This window comes from Pleurodeles waltl, chromosome 11, assembly GCF_031143425.1.
Source record: "Pleurodeles waltl isolate 20211129_DDA chromosome 11, aPleWal1.hap1.20221129, whole genome shotgun sequence".
NCBI classification, from domain to species: domain Eukaryota; kingdom Metazoa; phylum Chordata; class Amphibia; order Caudata; family Salamandridae; genus Pleurodeles; species Pleurodeles waltl.
This window is the reverse complement of record NC_090450.1, coordinates 417,055,110-417,076,359: the sequence shown is the minus strand read 5'-3', so window position 1 is coordinate 417,076,359 and position 21,250 is coordinate 417,055,110. Positions and strand designations below refer to the sequence as shown.

Sequence of the window (21,250 nt, the reverse complement as noted above, 5' to 3'; positions counted from 1 at the left end):
TGGATCTGTGAGTGGGTGCGTAACTATCTGAGTGGGTCTATGAGTGATTGCCAGAGGGTCTGACTCGGGCTGTGAGTGGGTACACGAGGGTCTGAGTGGGTCTGTGAGTGGGTGTGTGAGTGTCATAGTGGGTCTGTGAGTCGGTGCGTAAGTGTATGAGTGGGTGTGGGAGTAGAGAAAGCTTGAAAGAGAGAGAAAGTGAGAGAGAGAGATAGTGAGCTTTTTAGGCTTTGATGTATGATATACTTAGAATGAGATATTTCTGCACAATTTGAAGAGAAACATGCATTTCTTATCTAAAAATAGTAAGATCACCTTTCAGTATGAGCCTTAAACATTTTTACTTAAAAAAAAGAAAATAGGGAAACAAGTCCAGCTGGACTTGAACCCTGAAAGCTCACACTGAGCTATGCAATTTGTTTTTTTAATCATTTTTTACCCATTCATGGGCTATCCGTGTCACTACATGATTTTTATTTTTTTTTATTTGAGAAAAAGCCCTTTTTGGGCTATCTGGAATCGCGGGTGAAAGTACAAGGCCTCCCTCGTGGGCCCTATTGCTTCAGCAACCAAGGAGCAGCTTTAAGTAGTGGCTTCATGGTTGATGAAGCAAACCTTTCATCTCTGTTCCGTGCACACATTCCTCTGTGCAGGGAACAGAGATGAAACCTCTATTTTTTGACAGGGGAACCTGCTTTATAGATTCTGCTGTCAAAAGGGAAATGTTTGCTGTGACGGATGCAGCTTCAAAGCTGCAGCCAGGCCACAGAAAAACAGCTATGTCCTGGGGGTGGACACCCTGGGACATAGCAGGAGCCGGCCCTAGGGGGTGGTAGTCCCTGGGGCCATCAGTGTCTACAATGTGCACATAGCCTTGGGGAGGTGGCGATCCCTGGGGACAATTGAGGGCCATGTGCTTCCCCCACATATGAAACGCATTTTTGACCCAGGAGGTGGTGATCCCCGTGGTGCAGGGGGCCAGTAGCTCCCCTGCTCTTAAAAAGAAAAGAGTGCTGGTGGGACCTAGCCCACATGGGGTATTTTTAAAAAACAAGCGTGGGAACCCACGCTTGTATTTTTTGAAAATGTTTACCTTGAATTCATTACGCTGTAAAAATGTTTAAAAAAATGCTTTTTAGCCCTAGACATCCCTTTAGGACCCCAGCACCAGAGCTAAATGGTCCGGGTGTTCATAGGTTTATTTCTGTGTCATGGCTCAAGTAGAGTCTGAAGATGGCTGTCAATACTTCCTGGTTTGAAGTGTTGGCAGCCAATGAGATCAAAGCAAGAAATTTGGAGGGGTTGCGCAGCCTTCGCATCCCTAGATTTACACATTTGGATTTCCTTAAATTTCTCAAAAACTACTGAATGGATTTACACCAAATAACAAAAAGGACACTTTCTGGACCAAGAGGTACCTTTCAGCCAAATTTGGTGTAATCTGGTCCAGTGGTTTTTGCGCTATAGTTGTTCAATGTTTCCTATGGGAATAAACATTGGAAACAATCTAAATTTTACTCCCCACCTTTATCTCGGCCCCCTGATCACCCCGAAAATTTCCAGACAGCAGCTCATGTAACTGTCAAATTTGTTTGGAAACTTTTGTGAAGATTTGTCGGGCTGCGCCAGAGATATAGGCAAGCAAAAAACAGCTTTTTCTACAGAACCTAGGTCATAACTATAACTACCCGGTAGCGACCGCCACTACGTTTTATATATATATATATATATATATATATATATATATATATATATATATATATATATATTTCCCTACTGAACATCGCACTCAAGGAATTGTGCATCTTCTTCAATCAACTCTTTCAATCATGGGCATCAGCATAGCACACAGACCAACGTGTTTTGACTTTCCAAAGTCTTGTTCATGTTACTTTAGTCCTTCATCACTTCCCCTATATAATTATATATAGCTAAAACCATTTAATCCTGTCATGAGGCATTATGGGACTGGTAGTTCATAATGAACATAAAAACATATACTACAAATTTACATAACAGGAGTCTTGTTTAACAGTGCTCTAAACGTGTACAGCTCAATGTTAGATGTGGAACCACTATAACCACATATGTATCAATCCTGGTGCCAATAATTATTCCTTTGTTAAATGTAGGTTACTAGACAGAGTAGCTGTAGGCATCACTTCAATTGTTACTCTAATAAAAGCTGCTCGAAGGCTCCTCACAGGACATATAGAGGGGCTGACTGTGTGATACTGCTCATACATGATTAAAAACAGTTCAAAGTCATACCTAATTGTTATGTGACCAATATTGTTTTTGCACACTATCCCGTCCTTACTCTCATTGGCAGGGCAACACTACTGCCAATGCTGTGTGCATCAGGAGTGGTCCACTCAAAGTGTTGAATGCAAGGCCTGGCCAGAAGCCAGGCCCTGCAACCAACCTTGTGGTGCAGTTCTGGAGATGTTGCACTGCCAGTGAGACCACCAGTGAACAAGGCAAATCCTGTAACCAGTCCCTTTGACCACAGCCACGATTATGCAGTGGTGGTAAGCCACCTGCAGAGGGAGGGGTGCAGCCCCATGCAGGGCGGGATTAGCTGCCAACACCAAGGGGGTCATTACAACATTGGCGGTAAAAGCTGCTTACCGCCGCGCAGAAGACTGCCAATACACCGCCGTGGCTGCGGAATTCCGCCACAGCTATTATGACCCAAATCTTGGAAACCGCCGAAATTCAGACACCCACACAACTCCGCCACACCAAAGGTCAGTGATAAACTGGCGAAAACAAATCCTCCGCCGTCACGCCAACAGAAACACGTCCATGCTATCACGGCCCACGAATCCACGCAGCGGTCTTTCAACCGCGGTATTCCATTGGAGGTGCACACCGCCGCGCTCAAAATACACACACATCTCCAAAACACCGCCACATTGGACAATTCAAAATACACACACCTGATACACATACAAACACCACTCCCACACACCCAACACAATATAAAACACACACCCACATCACCCACAAACCCCTACGACCAAAAATTATAGACAAAGGCGACAGACAGAGAGCACAGCAATAGACAACCCCACCACACAGAGGCACACAACACCATCACCCATACAACATCCATGCACAAAACACCCCACACCACCACACATCACCACACTCATCAACACATACACCACCCCACACATCACCTACACCACCCCATGTCACGCCAAAGACACCCCAGGTTTTCTGAGGAGGAGCTCATGGTCATGGTGGAGGAAATCATCCGGGTAGAGCCACAGCTATTTGGATCACAGGTGCAGCACACCTCCATAGCCAGGAAGATGGAGCTATGGCAAAGAATCGTCGACAGGGTCAACGCTGTGGGACAGCATGCAAGAAATCGGGAGGACATCAGGAAGAGGTGGAACGACCTACGGGGGAAGGTGCGTTCCGTGGTCTCCAGGCACAACATCGCGATTCAGCGGACTGGCGGCGGACCCCCACCTCCTCCACCACAACTAACAACATGGGAGGAGCAAGTCTTGACCATCATGCATCCAGAGGGCCTCGGAGGAGTCGGTGGAGGAATGGACACTGGTAAGTCAAATCTTAACTATCATATCCCCCACCCTACCTGCATGCTATCACACACCCCCACCCTCACCCCCTCCCCTATCACTCCAACTCCTCACTAATGTACAAATATCACAAACCACACATCCCAACACCAAGCCCTGCATGACACAACTAAGCATGGACACCCATCACTAAAGCATGTTCACTGCACATACCCATAACACCCCCCCAACCATCATCACACAAGCCCCAACACAGGAATGCTTGCACTGGGGTACACGCACACCCACCCAATGCACACCATGACACACTCACATGCAAGAATCATGCTCTTATACCCCTGCAGGACCACTACCTAACGTCACCAGACAGGAGGGTCCAGACATCTCCACCCCACCCACAGAAGAGGCCCACAGTGATGACAGCAGCTCTGGCCAACTGGATCCAGATGACCAGCCCGGACCATCGTGGGCCTCGGGACAGTCGGTTCCCCTCGCACAGGCACAGCCCAACACTGACCTTCCACCCTCTGGTAACACCAGCACAGCACCCACCCAGTGGGCCCATACCTCCGTCCCTAGGACACGTCAATCAGCTGTGTGTCCACCACTACAGGGAACCCAGGATAACCCACCACCCCAACAACAACAGGGACCTGGGGGCAGTGGTAGTGGGCACACGGTCCAGGGGACGGAGGCACAGGAACACAGTGGAACTGGGAGGGCTGCTGTGCGACACGGGGGCGGACCGGCCAAGGGAGCCCACTCTCCACGAGGCCCTCTCCTCCATCATGGGAGCATACCACCACTCCCAGGAGACGATGGCTACGGTCCTGGCCAAGTTAAAGGATACCCAGCGCCTGCAGGACGAACAGTATTTGGGCTTCAGGGAGGAGCTCAGAACCATCAGCTCCGCCCTGGGCACCATCGTAGGGGTGCTGAAGGACATACAAAACACCATGAGGGACACCGTGGCGCTCCAAGGGGCCCCTGACACTAGCCTGGACGATGAACTGCCCACCACCTCCACCGGCGCTAGTGGACAGGACGCCCTGCCACAGGACCACCACACCAGCACCCCACCCCCTGCAGATGGAGAACCACCCCGCAAGCGGTCCCTGAGATCCAGGAATAGGACAGAGAAAGATGGCAAGACCCCCGCCAGGAAATGAGACCACCCTGATTGTCATCTCACTGTCCTACTTTGTCACCCTGTCCATACTTAAACTGCCCCAGCTCCACTTCCTATGCCCATATGGGCAGTGCACCTGTGAGACTAATAGACTGGACTCTGCCATGGACATTCCTCCACCATCACCCATCACCATTTTGCCACCCCCTACAATAATTAGCACTTCAATAAACACCCTTGAACCACAAAACAATCTGGAGTCAGTCTGTGATTTTGATAATGTGTATTAGCTATGACAGTCACAAAATGCGTTTTCAAATGTAATGCCAACATACCTATGTCACACATCATGAAGGATGCAAGCAGATGACACACGTTGGTAACCACACCTGTGAAACCGTAATGGAAATGTACAACTCAGTTACCAAATACGTCTTCAAATTGACAGACAGGATAGAGGTAGAAGTGTGAAAGTGAATGTAATAGTAAAAAAATTGTTCTCACCTGTGTGTCACTGGAAATATTGCTGTATGACTGACTCCCTGTTGTCTATGTCTTCTTCCTCAGCTTCCTCCTCATCACTGTCCACAGGCTCCACAGCAGCCACAACACCGTCATCTGGACCATCCTCCTGCAGAAAAGGCACCTGGCGTCGCAAAGCAAGATTGTGAAGCATCGAGCAGGCGATGATGATCTGGCACACCTTCCTTGGTGAGTAGAATAGGGAACCACCTGTCATATGGAGGCACCTGAACCTGGCCTTCAGGAGGCCGAAGGTGCGTTCGATCACCCTCCTAGTCCGCCCATGGGCCTCATTGTAGCGTTCCTCTGCTCTGGTCCTGGGATTCCTCACTGAGGTCAATAGCCATGACAGGTTGGGGTAACCAGAGTTCCCTAATAGCCACACACGGTGCCTCTGGAGTTGACCCATCACATAAGGGATGCTGCTATTCCTCAGGATGTAGGCGTCATGCACTGAACCAGGGAACATAGCATTTACCTGCGAGATGTACTGGTGTGCCAATCATACCATCTGTACATTCATGGAATGAGAACTCTTCTGGTTCCTGTACACCTGTTCACTCCTGCGGGGGGGGGACCAGAGCTACATGGGTCCCATCAATAGCACCTATGATGTTGGGGATATGTCCCAGGGCATAGAAGTCACCTTTAACTGTAGCCAAATCCTCCACCTGAGGGAAAACGATGTAGCTCCTCACGTGTTTCAGCAGGGCAGACAACACTCTGGACAACACATTGGAAAACATAGGCTGGGACATCCCTGATGCCATGGCCACTGTTGTTTGAAATGATCCACTTGCAAGGAAATGGAGCACTGATAGCACCTGCACCTGAGGGAGGATCCCTGTGGGATGGCGGATTGGTGAGATCAGGTCTGGCTCCAACTGGGTACACAGTTCCTGGATTGTGGCACGGTCAAACCTGTAGGTGATGATCAAATGTCGCTCCTCCATTGTTAACAGGTCCACCAGCGGTTGGTACATCGGAAGATTCTGCCATCTCCTCAAATGTCCCAGTTGACGGTGCCTAGGAAGGACAACAGCGACCACAGAGTCAACAAATTCTCAGGTATGTACCCACAGCTACACAGAACACGACACCAAATACAAAACTCTTCCTGTATGTATGTTGAGTGTAGGCCTAGGTATGTGTTACGCAGTAGTAAATGAAGCCATGTGGGCCCCTGACATGGCGAATGCCTGACCTCTAAAGTGGGACAATGGGATGTGAGGTAACTGCACTGGCGTTGTACACCGTCGCGGTAGGCGGTCGTAGACCGCAGCGCAATGCTGCATTGGTTAACATTGGACCCTATGGGTCCCAGGAGCCAATGATGAATTGCACCGACGGTGATGATACGCACCACCGCGGACGTCACCGCTGCGGACGTGACCGCCATTTTCTATCTGTTAAATCAGTGTTCCCCAAACCCCGGGCCGCGGACCAGTGCCTGTCCGCGGATCAATCGGCACCGGGCCGCCCGAGGTCTTCAAATCTTGAAGGCATGTTTAAATACAATTAAATTAAAATTATTAAATCAAAACAAGCGGGCCACGGAAAAATTATCAAACATTTACCGGTCCGCGGCGATAAAAAGGTTGGGATTCACTGTGTTAAATCACTCGATACCTGATCTTCGACAGGAGAGGACCTACACTGCAAGTGCTGCTGTGACCTCGGTCTGGAAGAGACAATGGCTGCTGCGTCTGGGGAAAGGGCCCCTGCCTTCACTGCTCAGGAGTTGGAGAAGCTCGTGGACGGGGTCCTCCCCCAGTAATCGCTACTCTACGGTCCTCCAGACCAACAGGTAAGTACACAGGGAGCACGTTGTATGGGCTATGCTCGGTGGAGAGGGCTGGACGTCAGTAGGAAGGAGACAGAGTTCTGCGACCATGAAGGACTGTGCATGCATGTGCCACATGGCAAGGGTAGTGATGGGGGCCACTCACTTCGACGCTGCAGTTGGTAATGACTTCTCTTCTTCCCCTGTACATGTCATGTAGGTCAGCGCCCACAAGAAGAAGGACATTTGCCGTGCCATCGCCAAGGACGTCCGGACCCTGGGGGTCCACCACAGAGGGGGCACCCACTGCCGTTAAAGATGGGAGGACATGCGCCGCTGGAGCAAGAAGACGGCGGAGGCTCAGCTGGGGATGGCCTCCCAACGTGGGAGGGGTGCCCGTCGCACCATGACCCCCCTGATGTTCCGGATCCTGGCGGGGGCCTACCCTGAGTTGGATGGGTGCTTGAGGGCATCACAGCAGACACAAGGGGGTGAGTACACTCTCATTCTGCGGACTTTGCGCGCAGTGGAGGTGTCTGGGTGGGGGAGGAGGGCTGTGGGTTTCCCTAGGCCAGGGCGAGTTCCGTAGGCTAGACCCCTTCGTAAGGCATGGCCCTGTGGCCCCCCACCCCACCTCTGTAGAGTGCCAAGTACAGGTATACATGCCCCTGTGTCATCTATGTGGACAGATGACACTTATAGCCATGTAGGCCATATCCCAGAATTTGCATCTGTAGAGGCCAAGAGCACAGCGTAGTGCAGGGGGCTGCTGTGTCTGTATTGTCCGCCAACAGTAGCGGTAAGCCATGCACTCAACCTGTCTTTCTTCTGTCGCCCCCCCCCCCCCTTTTTGTGCTCTCCCTGTTCTTTTGTGCATCAGCATCATCAGGCGGAGGTACAGTGGCACCGGAGCACGAGGGAGCTGCATCCCTATATGGCCATGGCGGGCCACACCACAGACTCTGAATACACCAGTGGGACGGAGGGCGAGGGGAGCTTCACGTCGGTCACCGGATCAGCAACCAGCGACCCGGACTCGTCTGCCGATGAGAGCTCCCTTGTGGTGGCGGCACCATCTGTGCCCCCCACTTCTACAGGTACAGCCGCCACCCTCCCTACCAGCACCGCCCTCCCAGCAGCCCCTCAGCCTTCGCTCTGTGCCCGCTCACCCAGGAGGGTTGGCATCACCTTCGCCCCAGGCACCTCAGCCCCTGTCACCCCTGCTGCCCTCAGTGAGGAGGCCATTGACCTCCTCAGGTCACTCACTGTTGGGCAGTCTACCATTGTGAATGCTATCCAGGGTGTAGAAAGGGAGTTGGAACACACTAATACATTCCTGGAGGGCATTCATTCTGGTCAGGCTGCCCATCATCGAACCCTGCAATCTCTGGCCTCAGCACTGATGGCAGCCATTGTCCCTGTGTCTAGCCTCCCCCCTCCAACTTCCTCCACCCAGACCCAATCCCCTGTACCACAGCCTATCCCAACCACACCATCAGACAAGCATGCACACACCTCAACACACAAAAGTAGCTCAGGCAATTATAGGCACCACACATCCAACAGGCACTCACACAAGCATCACCCACATACAGACACAGCAACAGCCACTGCCTCGACTGTGTCCCCCTCCTCGTCGTCTCCCTCCTCCCTCCCAGTGTCATCTACACTCTCACCTGCATGCACTACATCTACAGGCACTAAGACTCGCACCAGAACACCCAGCACCACACCCCGTTCACCTGCACTCACCACCCCCACTACCATTTACACTTCCCCTGTGTCCATTCCCAGTGTGTCTGTGACGCCCCCTCCCAAAGTACACAAACGCGGGCACCAACACACCCAACATCCATCCACCTCACGACAGCCTCCAGTACCTGCACCTGCACCCAAATCACCTAGAGTTACACCTCCTACAACCACCTCCTCTTCCTCCACTCCCAGACCCCGTCCAGCTACCCATCCCAGTGTTCGTCAGAAAGTTTTCCTGAGCAACGTTGACCTCTTTCCCACCACCCCCACCCCTCCAATTCATAGGTCCCGTAGTAGCACCTCAGCCAAAAAAAGTCTGGTACCAGTGGTGCGTGTTAAAGGTCTGTGGAGTGCACCGGCCACCAGGGCAGACAGTGTGACACGGAGCCAAAGCACTGCCAGTCCACCCCCTGTAAAGCACCTTAAGTTGGAAAGTGCCCCGCTGGAGAGGGTGAGAACCTCCTGCCGGCAAAACAGCTCACAAGGGTCCCGGGGGGAGTGCTGAGTCAGCTGTGGCTCCTCCAAAGGTGGTGAAAGGCCAGAAGAGGTCTCCAAGGTCTGGTAAGAGCAGCACGGCGGAGAAGGCCGCCATCCTCCCCGCCGGCCGGGACGCCACCGCCAGCAGTATCGTCACTGGTCCGGAGACCACCGCCAGAGTCAGTGCCCTGGAGGGCAGCAGTATCATCACTGGTCCGGAGACCACTGCCAGAGTCAGTGCCCTGGAGGGCAGCAGTATCATCACTGGTCCGGAGACCACCGCCAGCGTCAGTGCCCTGGAGGGCCCCGGCAGCCATAGCCCCGCTGGGAACTGAGGGACCGTCATGCCACACACCGCTGCACAGGTCAGAGACAGCAAAGTCAAGCACCGCTGAACAGGGAAAAGACCGCCATGATGAAGACCGCTGAACAGGGCAAAGCACCGCTGAACAGGGCAAAGACCGCCATGGTGAAGACCGATGAACAGGGCAAAGCACCGCTGAACAGGGCAATGACTGCCATGGCAATGCACCGCTGAACAGGGTGAAGACTGCTGAACAGGGCAAAGCACCGCTGAACAGGTCAGAGACAGCAAAGTCAAGCACCGCTGAACAGGGCAAAGGACACCAAATCAAGCATCGTTAGCCCATGTGCAGCTGGGACAGTGACGGAACTGGGACCCTCACGGGGAGCTTGATGCACTCTGGGCACCAGTCCCCCTCCAGAACCAGTGGAGACCTGCATCCACTCCGTCTGTCCTGCACAGAATGAAGCACTCTGGGCACCAGTCCCCCTCCAGAATCAGTGGAGACTGTTATCCACTTGAGAGACTGTGGCTTTGCACTCCCCAGGATAAAGCAGTGGGCAAACCACCCACTTGTGAGACTTGAGAGACTGTGGCTTTTCACTCCCCAGGATGGTACAGTGGGCAACACACACACTGTAGAGACTTGAGAGACTGTGGCTTTGCACTCGCCAGGATGGTACAGTGGGCAAACCACCCACTGTAGAGACTTGTGAGACTGTGGCTTTGCACTCCCCAGGATGGTACAGTGGGCAAACCACCCACTGTAGAGACTTGAGAGACTGTGGCTTTGCACTCCCCAGGATGGTACAGTGGGCAAACCACCCACTGTAGAGGCTTGAGAGACTGTGGCTTTGCACTCCCCAGGATGGTACAGTGGGCAAACCACCCACTGGAGAGACTTGAGAGACTATGGCTTTGCACTCCCTAGGATACATCAATGGGCATGGAGCCCCGTCGTGGATCTGGCATGGTGCTGTAATCCGGCTGAGGTGCCCCCCCTTTCCCTTCCCCCTGAGGTGCCTGTTGTATTTCTATCTGATGCCCCTGCAGTGTTCTCTCCGTTTGTGGACAGGTATCTAGTGTGGGCCACGCCCATACATTGTGGGCCCAGTGGTCCACGGACATTGATATGTGCATACCTGCAGTACTAATCGTGATGTATGATTTTTAGAATGTTTATATATATATCTGTATATATTTGGTTACTGTATTTTGATACATTACAAAGTTTGAACTGATTTCCTTTTGTCTTTGCATTCATCCGGGGGGGTTGTGGGTTGTTACTGTGCTGTTTGGAAATGCATTGGTGTGTGTGTTGTAGTGGGTGAGGGTCGGGTTGGGGGTGGGGGTGTTGCGGGTGTGTGTCCGTGACTTTTGCCTCCCCCCTCCCCTATGTCCTAGGTGCAGTACTCACCGTTGTCTTCGGCGCCTACATTGCTGGTGTTTGTAGAGGAGCAGGAAGACAAGAGCAGGGAGTATTTGTAGTTCCGGCTCCATGGTGCCCTCCTTCCTCGTGGAGTGTGTAGAGGTGAGCGTTTTCCCTTTGAAATGGCTGTTTCCGCCGTGTTTTTATCCACGGTGAATCCGCCCCGGAAAAGGTGGCGGATTGGCGGGTTGTGATACTGTGGGCGGTACATTGTCTTCCGCCTGTCTGTTGGCGGTGACCGCTGCGCTGCTTGTCTGTACCGCCGCGGTGGTCGGAGTGTTAAGGTGGCTGTCTATGTTGGCGGTTTCCTCCACGGTCATAATTCCCTTTTTTTGTCCGCCGGCCTGTTTGCGGTATTACCGCAGCTTTAACATCGTCCGCCAGGGTTGTAATGACCCACCAAGTCAGGTGTAAGTCCAACGCCTGGTGTGCAAGGCTGAAGGTTGTGCGCAGCTGGGGATGGTCACCCATAGAGGGTCAGTTGCAGGGAATTCTGGAATGCCAGCAATACACTTCCACTCTCTGGAAAAACAAGGTCACCACCATCTTGTGTACAGGAACAGGCCAGGGGCATTCAAAATGGAACGCAAAGGATCCAATTAGTATCACATATATGTGCTCTACCCTTAGTCATCCTTGCTGCCACTCTTCATTCTCGCACAGGATGTGTGAACTGACCGCAACGTATTCCTGGCAACATTGGTGCTACCTGGTTACTCACCTCATAACACAATATTGGTTCCTTTCTGTCTTCTCCTAATTATGATATATCATTTATCTTTTTTTTACCAAGTATTAGCTCTCCCTAATGGGCGGGAGTACCTGTGCTGTCTATCAAAAGTGTTTTTGATAAAAAGTACAAAGTGATGGATGTAATCATTTAATTAATCTTAGCCACTCCCACATCCCTATCCATCATTTTCTTGCTCACCATGTCACCTTAGATTAGACCCATCGATATATAAATTAGCCCTGATCTTGCTGCAGTGCAAACAGTCCAGCCCGAACTGTCAAGTTAGGTCTTGTCGAAGCCACAATACAAGCAAGTCAGTTTTTGTTTAGTTAGGCCTCTGCAATCAAGTGCAGCTTGGTTCCAATGATACAGTGAGCATGGGGAAATACTTAGCCATTGCTATACAGTCCCTTTATTTTTATGCCCACTTAAACTAATTCATCATGCTGATGCATAGCATTTGTGTACTAATATATGAATCAGTAAAGCATCCATTGTCTACCAATTGATATCATAATGTATTAGGCACTTTCACAACTTTAGGGCACTAACCCAACATTATGGCCTGCCTTCACTAAATAAACTCTTGTAGGAAGCTGGTCTGGTGTGTTGTGGGTACCTAAGATACTTACACTTTATACCAGGTCCAGGTATCCGCTGTTAGTGTAGTGTAGGCAGTGTCTAGAAGCCAGGCTCTCTAGAGGTAGCTGTGGATGAGCAGCCAAGGCTTATCTTGGAGACATGAAAAGCTCATGCAATACCACTGTATGCACAGGGCATTTACACAGATGAAAGAAAAAACTCAACATTACAAAAATAATTGTTCTTTGCTTTAGTGACACAATTACTAAAAAAGTACTAGAGAGGCAACCCTCCAATAGGAGGCAAGTAACACACTTGGTATGTACACTAGTAATCAGAAATAGGCATGAAAAGCAGTAGAGAAGAGAGCAATAGCAATGGACAATACTGGCCCTAGGGGGAGCCCAAACCATATGCTAAAAAAATGGAATGCAAATGCAGGACCCCCAACTAGGTAAGTGGAATGTGTAGAGGGGAGCTGGGGGAACTAGGAAACCCCAAATGTAAGTACCACAGTGTCCCCAGCGACCAGGAAGAAAGGAATAAGTTACTGGATTTTCCCCCAACCACCTAAAAGAAAGAAAAAGAAGAAAATGCAACACCCAGACAAGACTGCAAGAAACCATCAGTGGATTCCTGAAGAGGAAGACCTGCTGAAGAAGGGGACCAAGTCCAGAAGTCAAAGAAGAGTCAAGTGGGGGCAGGATCCACTACCCACCCAACTGTGGTTGCAGGAGTTGGTTGACAGTAGGACGAAGATGGTCAGGCATGCAGCCCTGGAGCAGCTGAAGAGTTCCTGGAGGATGCAGTCTACATTCCACGCCGGATGGATGATTGCAGTCGGTCAGTGGTGTGGAAAAGCCATCAACAAGCCTTGGCAAAGGCAGAAGCAAAAGAGGAGCTGCCAGGGATCAGCATGGTCCAGGAGGACTCAACCCACCAGGGAGTCTTAGGGTGACAATCAGCAGGGCAGAGAGTCCACAGAAGAAAAGGCAGCCCCACAGGAGACCTGTTGGAACAGGGAAACAGGAGTCACAGAGGAGCCTACACAGCACAACTGGATAAGGGTCCCACGTCGCAGGAGAAGCATGCAGAGGGCTGTGCATCACCAGAAGGAGTGCTGGAGGCTGGGGCTACACAGAGCCTGAAGATCCCAACAAGCCTTGGTAGCTACAAGAGACCTGGTGCACGGGGGTACTGTCCTGCGTGGGAAGGCAAGGGCTTACCTCCACCAAAATTGGACAGATGGAAGAGAGGACCAAGTGGACTACTCTGGACCACCACCTGTGAGGCAGGATCCGCACAGCTCAGGATGAGAGGAGATCCATGCAGCTGGTCATCGTTGCAGTTGGTGCCTGCAAATGCAGGTGAGTGACTCCTTCACTCCAAGGGAGATTCCTTCTTCCTTCTCATGAAGACGGAAGACTTGCTGCCCTCAGAGGATGCACAGCTGGGTAAATGTTACAGAAGCTGGAAGGAGCCGTGGAAACAATGTTGCAAGCAGAGTGTAGGCTCTGTATATACTATACCAAAATGAGATATAGGCCCTCATTATGACCCTGGCGGTCGGTGGTAATTTGGAGAAAGGTACTGCCAACAGGCTGGTGGTAGCATTTTCCAAATTATAACATTGCCGGTTTGGCTTGAACCAAACCGCCAATGTACCACTCCGTCCGCCAGGGTGGTAATGGCCGCTGGGCTGGAGACTTCGCTATCCAGCCAGGCGACTGTCACAATCCCACCCTCTGGATTATGACCCTGCCTACCGCCATGGATTTCGTTGCAAGCGTACGGCCACAAAAACCATGGCGGTAGGCACTATCAGTGCCAGGAAATTCCTTCCCTGGCACTGATAGGGGTCTCCCCTGCCCCCCCTCGCCCTCCCTAGAGTTCTCCCCCACCCTCCCCCTCGAAGTAAGCAACTTGGAATTATCATGGACTCCAAGTTAATAATGAATGCCCAAGTGGACTCTGTGACGCATCTTTCCCCACCTGGGATTTCCACACAAGGTCCAGGCTACTATCTCTCTTGTATTGTCTAAACTTGATTATGCCAATGGCCTTTACCATAGATCCTCTCTATCAACTATGAAAAGACTACAAGGGATTCAGAACTCTTTTGCCAGACTCCTAAATATAAAACCACAAGCCCACATCTCCCCTGCCTTGAGAGCCCTACATTATTTACTGGTTGCCAAAAGATCTGCCTTCAAGTTGCTCTGTATCACACACAAAGCAAACATGGAACAGGACCACTTTACATCAGGAATAAAATCATCATATACATTCAACAAAGGAAACTCCACTCAAGATTGGCACCTCACCTCTAAACCCCACCATACAAGAAAAAGACCATAGGTGGTACATCTTTCTCTGTTGAAGCAACCAAACTATGGATTCATTACCCTCAAAGATAAGATCCATGGATAACTATCTTAACTTCAGAAGACTACTCAAGAGTTGTCTCTTTCCTACATAACTACAATACTCAAACACTGTTGTACAGAATATCCCTGTGTATGTAAACATTTATAATTTGATTACATGTAAGAATCTAGATATGTGTATTTATTTGTACAAATACGTATAATAACTACAGTTTGTGAAATGTATAGATATTCTTGTGGTCTGCCTAACAAATGTATATATTACTTATTATTAAATATGCATTTTATTCTATGCTTAACTTGTTTGTAGAAAGAACAGATGATGGACAGAATGTGGAATGAATCAGACATTCACCCCCAGTCACAGATCTGGGTTTAATCCATCTGTTTTTTTGCGTGCCATGCCGTTCCAGTTTGAACCCAGCCATATGCAAATCAGTCTTGGCCCTGTTCCCCATGGTACCATAGTACCTCAAAACCATCCCCTACAATTAGGGCAGATGTTGTGATATACTTTTTTATTTACTTTTCGGGCCCCACCAGGGATATCCGGGTGATTTGTAAGAGGAAACCCAAATAATGACCGTCACTCACATGGAGTAAACTTCAAGCTTGTCGGGGACATTACTTGTATATTTTCAATATGAAACTCCTGCTTTGGAAGTTTGTTTTTGAGAACTAAAAACCATTGCAGAATTTGGCTTCCACTGAGCAAAGTTTCAGTACCTTCAGTGGAGCCACTGCGATGGAGCCTTAGCAGGGGAGATCTCTGCATGTCATGTGGAGATCTGTAAATATGGCAGTCTTCTGCCAGGCCAGCAGAGTGCATCCATCCACTGCTCTGGCAGATATGTGACCTTTCTTTCTGGCTCAAAGTCTCCCGTCCTCAATATTGATTGATAAACTAAAGCGACTTAGATTTTTCCTTTGGTTTCTCCCAATGTTCAGTGCTTGAAGGAACAGAGCGTTTCCTCATCTAAAGATCTGTCATTAGATGTAAAAGAATTGTCATTAGATTTAGGAAGATTCATAGACTAAGCATGGGTATCATTCTTCAAATACAAAAATGCAGAGGTTGATATAAAAGAAGATCACAAAGGCGTATACAACACAACACAGGCAAGACTAGGAGATGGAACTAGGAACTTCCATCTGGAGTGTAGACTCTCCTGGAAAGATCTCTCTCCCAGAGTATGTCCCCCCTGAGGTACTTGCAGCTGTAATATTGAGCCAAGGGTGGTCAAAAGGTGTCATCTTGAAGGCTGTCTGTGGATGTGGGAGAGGCACTACCTGGAAAGTTTGATTTAGTAAGTTAGGGGTGTGCAAGGTTGGTACTCAACAGCTGGATCCAGTACAAATTTTTGCAACAACTGAATGGAATACATTTGCATATGATCAATCTAATTGGGCATCGTGCACACCATCAGTCCTCAACCTGAAAATCTAGAATGATCCTGGCCTTCTGGACAACCGCTGGACCAGTGGTTTATATGGGGAAAAAAGAAGTGCAGGTACTCATCAAAAGGAGCGGTGTACTGGGGTGGAGTTTGGGGTGGGCTTAAGGGCAGGACAAGGGACGGACTTGTTTTTGACCTTTCTAAGCTTGTATGCAAAAAAATCTCCATGCATTGTAGGAATGTCTGATGTACCTGTCCATGAGGTAGTGCACTAATACCCATTTAAACTGTTCAGCACAATGTATTCTTTCTGTCTAGGTTAGGGGCCCCCCAAAATAGTAACCTCTCCTAAAATTCAGTGCCTTTTTAAGATCTCAAGGTTGGAACTTCTGTTTTACAGCTGGTTTTAGTTTGTGTTTTAAGGGCCTTGTTCATAATATTATTCTAGTAAGCCTGCTATGCCTGAAAATGTGTAATGCATTACGCCCTCTATGCGCTACATACATGGTTGCACTGCATTACTTTCTGCTTTTCTGTTTTCATGGGGTTATGCTCTCTAGGGGATGACTGTATGGTTATGTGTCTTACAGATGCTATTTTATTATGGTATCCTCTAGGGGCTGTTCTGAGCATTACAATCAAGATACTACAATATTCACTGCATTCAGAAGCACAACCTGCTTTCTGTCTACGTCATCCCTAGGTCCTGCATTAGATTGGGGGGATCCCAAAATAATAATATAAAAATATAATAAATAATGGCAATATTTTCATTTTTTGCTGCAGATAGATGAAGAAGGTAAATGGAAGTGCAGGGCCACTAGAATTATGTGGCAGAGAGGACCAAATTATTTGGCAGGGTTGATCAATGTATGTAACAAGAAAAGTCCAGTTATGCAGTTACAATGCCAGTAGCTCTAACTCAAGCAAATGTGAGACCTGTTGCATTGCAAATGCTTGTTTTAATAGTAATGCCGTGGTTACACAGTCCTGATGATGGTCTCGTTTAAACTATAGAATGGACTGAAAAGTTGACGTTTTCACAATTTTTTAAACTAGAATGGTTTCAAGATCTATTTTGTGTCTCGTCCTTTTGTGGCTCACTTAGGTTGCTGTCAGAGGGGCCAACACTGGCATTTCGTCTATAAGATTTGTTCTATGTAATTAATGAAAATATTTCCTTGCACTTTTTTGTGAAGCTTTTTTTTTATCATATTCTTGTGTAAACATGTTTAAAATAAGTTAATCTGTGTTGCCGGAATACTTTTGGTGACCTCCATTTTTTATTTTCTCGGTTCTGTTGTGGTCTTGTTATTTGATTTTATGTGATTTATTATTGTTTTAATATTAGAGTACTGCTCCCAGGGGTAACCCTGTTGATTATTTGTACTGTGTAGCTATTTTGGGTAAACTGTCTTTTCTTTACTACACATGCCAGCTTGGCAGGACAGTGGTCCCACCCTGCTACTCTTCAGGCAGTGCACTCCTCTAACTTTTTAGACCTGCTGTAAGTTCTCCGGTTACTGGGAAATTCAACATATTGCACTTACTGTCAGCCAATCAATCACCAGTGGCTCATTGTCACTTATCCAGAAATCTGTTACAGTATGACCATTTTCATCCTCCTTTCTTGGAGGATAGACAAAGTCAGTTTCCCACGAGGATCTCCAAACACTATGCACCTTGTAATCAGCCGTCAGTACCCCTCCTCAGTCACATGGCTCAGGCATGAACACTGAAACATATATATAGGGAAGATAGAGTGACAGAGGTCTGGGGTGTGTAATAGTATCTTGACAAATCACGTTCAGTGTCTTGCCTAGTGATTATATTGTGCAGTGTTTCATTTTCTTGCTTTGCATTGCATTGGGCTGTTGCTCTGTTTGATTGGCGTTGTGTGATGAACTTTGCATAGGGAGAGAGATCTTCACTCATTGTCTTGTTCTTTCATAGGTGAATATGATCGTCGGTGGATGGAAAACACAGAGCAACAAATTCTTGTTGACCAGATCATCAGCCACGCAAACTACAGCAAAGTGGACTCTAATAATGACATTGCCCTTCTCCATCTGACTAAGCCTGCTAGTTTCAACAAGTTTGTACTGCCCATCTGTCTGCCCAGCAAGGAGCTGGCCGAGAAGGAGCTGATGATCGATGGTAGAAAGATGGTGGTGACCGGCTGGGGGAACCAGGATGAGAAAGCCATGAATCGATCATCTGTGCTAAACTACATTGAGATTCCTGTAGCACCGCGCAATGAATGCATGCATGCTATGCAAAATGCCCTTTCTGACAGCATGATGTGTGCTGGGAAACTGGGAGAGAGGCAAGATTCCTGCAAAGGGGACAGTGGAGGTCCGATGGTCACAAAATTCGGGGACACTTGGTTCCTGGTGGGGCTTGTGAGCTGGGGTGAGGGCTGTGGGAGGCTGGATAACTTTGGCGTCTATACCAAAGTCAGTAATTTTCTGGAATGGGTAAACGAGCATCTACATGCAAAAGAGACCACACCCAAGATTCAGCCATGAAAATGGGAGGACGTCTAATATTGGTTACCATTAATAGAGCAGAGGAATTTGTCAGTGTGAAGTTTAGCATGTTAAATGGATAACTACAAGGCAGATTATGAAATCTTTCGTGTTGTGACCTGCTTTGTTCTCCTGCACCGAACGGTGGTTTAAATGAATTAGGTACTACACACCTGGGTGAAAATTGTGGGACTTGGTAATGTATCAGATCCCTCCAAGCTTTGTCTCTTCTGAAAAACAAAAATAAATAAAACGATTAGAACATTTAAGACTTGAGTTACTGATCAAATGTAGTCAACTACAAACAAATAATAAACGTATAAACCTGTGAAGTGCACATATTATTTGTGAAGATGTGGTTGTTATCTTTAATGGGAAGATCGGTTCTACAAACTAATTATCTTATCTGAAGTTATTGGCATTTATATGGCGTACAGCTTGCCACCAGTATGACTTTGTAGTAGTGTTGACTGTCTGGGGAGGAGGGGTTTAGCAGGTGGTTCCCTTTTTTTAGGGTTGAGCTTACAAGTGCATGCACTAGTGCATGCGTCTCGCTTACGAGACTCTGTACAGTAAAGGGCTTTGTGCCTGCCTGTCGCTCACCATTTGTTTTCTCGCATGGCATTCTTATTTACATCCTCGTAATGCATTCACTTGAGTTCCTCTGTGTGACGCAGGGACCAAGCTCTGGTTGATTTAACTTAATCAGTGCCCTTCTGCTGCTTACGACGGGATTGAGGTACTATTTTGTTCTTTTTAATTTCTCGTGCCCTGCAAACAGAAGGGTTGTGATGGGCTAAAATGTGCCCAGCAGGACAAACAAAATTGTAAAGTTTCCTTTTTTATATCTAACTTTCATTTATTTTGCCAAGTCGTCTTTTCTCACGTTCCACTCATGTTTTATTTTGTTTTTGCTTGTGGGCGCTCTTCTCAAAAGATTTTCTTGTTCAAAATATTACAGTGCAAAATTGTTTCTTTATTATGTAATATTTATGAAATTATGCTTTAACACATAATCGTGCAGTACAATTTATTCCACCCCACTCCAATCCGCCCCACCACAATCTACCACAATCCACCCCACTTTACCCCACGGCAGCCCCCCCCACTCCAGTCCAAACAACTCACCTCAATCCAGTACAACCCCAACCCACCTCCCTCTAAAAATCCCAAATCCAATCTAATCTGCCCCACTCCCATTCACCCTAATCTAATCCAAAACAATTTGCCCCACTCCAATCCAAATCAATAGGCCCCACTCCAATCAAAAACAAAATGCCACACTCCCATCTACTCCACTCCAATCTGCTACAATTCAAAACCAAACAATCAGCCCCACTTCAATCCACATCAATCTGCCCCACTGCAATCTGCTGCACTCTAATCCAAAACAATCTGTCCGACTGCAATCCAAAACAAACTCCCCCACTCCGATCCAAACAATCTGTCCCACTCCCATCCGCCCCACTCCAATCTGCCCCACTCCAATCCAAATCATCCCACTTCAATCCACCCCACACCAACTTAATCCACCCCACTCCAGTCCACCATAATACCATCTGCCCCACTCCAATCCAAAACAATCTGCCCCACTCCAGTCTGCCCAGTCCAATCCAAAGCAATCTCTCACTCCAATCCATCCCACTCTAATCTGCCCCATTTAAATTCAAAACAATCTGACCCATTCTAATCCAAAACAATCTGCCCCACTCCAATCCAAAACAATGTGCCCTGCTCCAATCTACCCAACTCCAATCCAAAACAGCCTGCCCCACTTCAATCCAAAACAACCTGCCCCACTCCAACGTGCACCACTCCATCCTGCCGTACTCCAATCCCAAACAACCCACTCCAGTCACCAACAATCTTCCTCACTCCAGTCTACCTCACCTTACCCAACTCATACCCAATTCGCCCCACTCCAATCCAATCCACTACAATCCAGTCCACTCCATAACAATCCAGTCCACCACACTCCAATCCAAGCTACCCCAATCCAGCCCAGTTAATTGTTGGAAGTGCTGGTGTGTGGCCGGTACCCAAGGTACTTACACTTTACACCAGTTCCAGGTAGCCCCTCTTAGTGAAGTGTAGGCAGTGTCTAGAAGCTAGGCCCTCTAGAGATAGGTGTGGATGAGCCGCCAAGGCTTATCTAGGAGACATAGAAAGCTCATGCAAAACCACTGTAGTCACACAACACTTACACATATTAAAGAAAACACTCAGTTGTACAAAAATAAACTTTATTTTTGGTCACACAATACCACAAAGTACTATAATGGCAACCCTCCGATAGGATGTAAGTAATACAGTAATTATATACACTAGTAAACAGCAATAGGCATAAAAAAGGTTAGAAACAGTGCAAATGCAGGTAGACAATAGTGACCCTAGAGGGAGCCCAGGCCATATACTGAAAATTGAATGCGAACACAGGGACCCCCACCTAGGTATGTGGAATGTGTAGAGGGGAGCTGGGAGTACTAGAACACCACGGAGGTAAGTAACACAGTACCCCCAACGACCAGGAAATCAGGAGTAAATCACTGAACTTTCCTCAAACCACCCAAAAGGAAGGAAAAGAAGAAAAGAAGACACCCGGACAAGACTGCAAGAATCTAGCAGTGGATTCCTGGAGAATAAGACCTGTGGAGAGCGGGGACCAAG

At 48.4% G+C, this 21,250-nt stretch overlaps 1 protein-coding gene across 1 annotated transcript in view; it reads left to right on the top strand.

Annotated features, from left to right (window-relative positions):
- Positions 1 to 18,913, top strand: part of PROC (protein C, inactivator of coagulation factors Va and VIIIa) — a 191,671-nt gene extending 172,758 nt beyond the window's left edge. The window contains exon 9 of the mRNA XM_069213759.1: positions 18,009 to 18,913. Within this exon, the coding sequence (XP_069069860.1) occupies positions 18,009 to 18,583 (575 nt within the window). The 3' untranslated portion in view covers positions 18,584 to 18,913. The remainder of the gene's footprint in view (positions 1 to 18,008) is intronic.
- Positions 18,914 to 21,250: the final 2,337 nt, after the last annotated feature.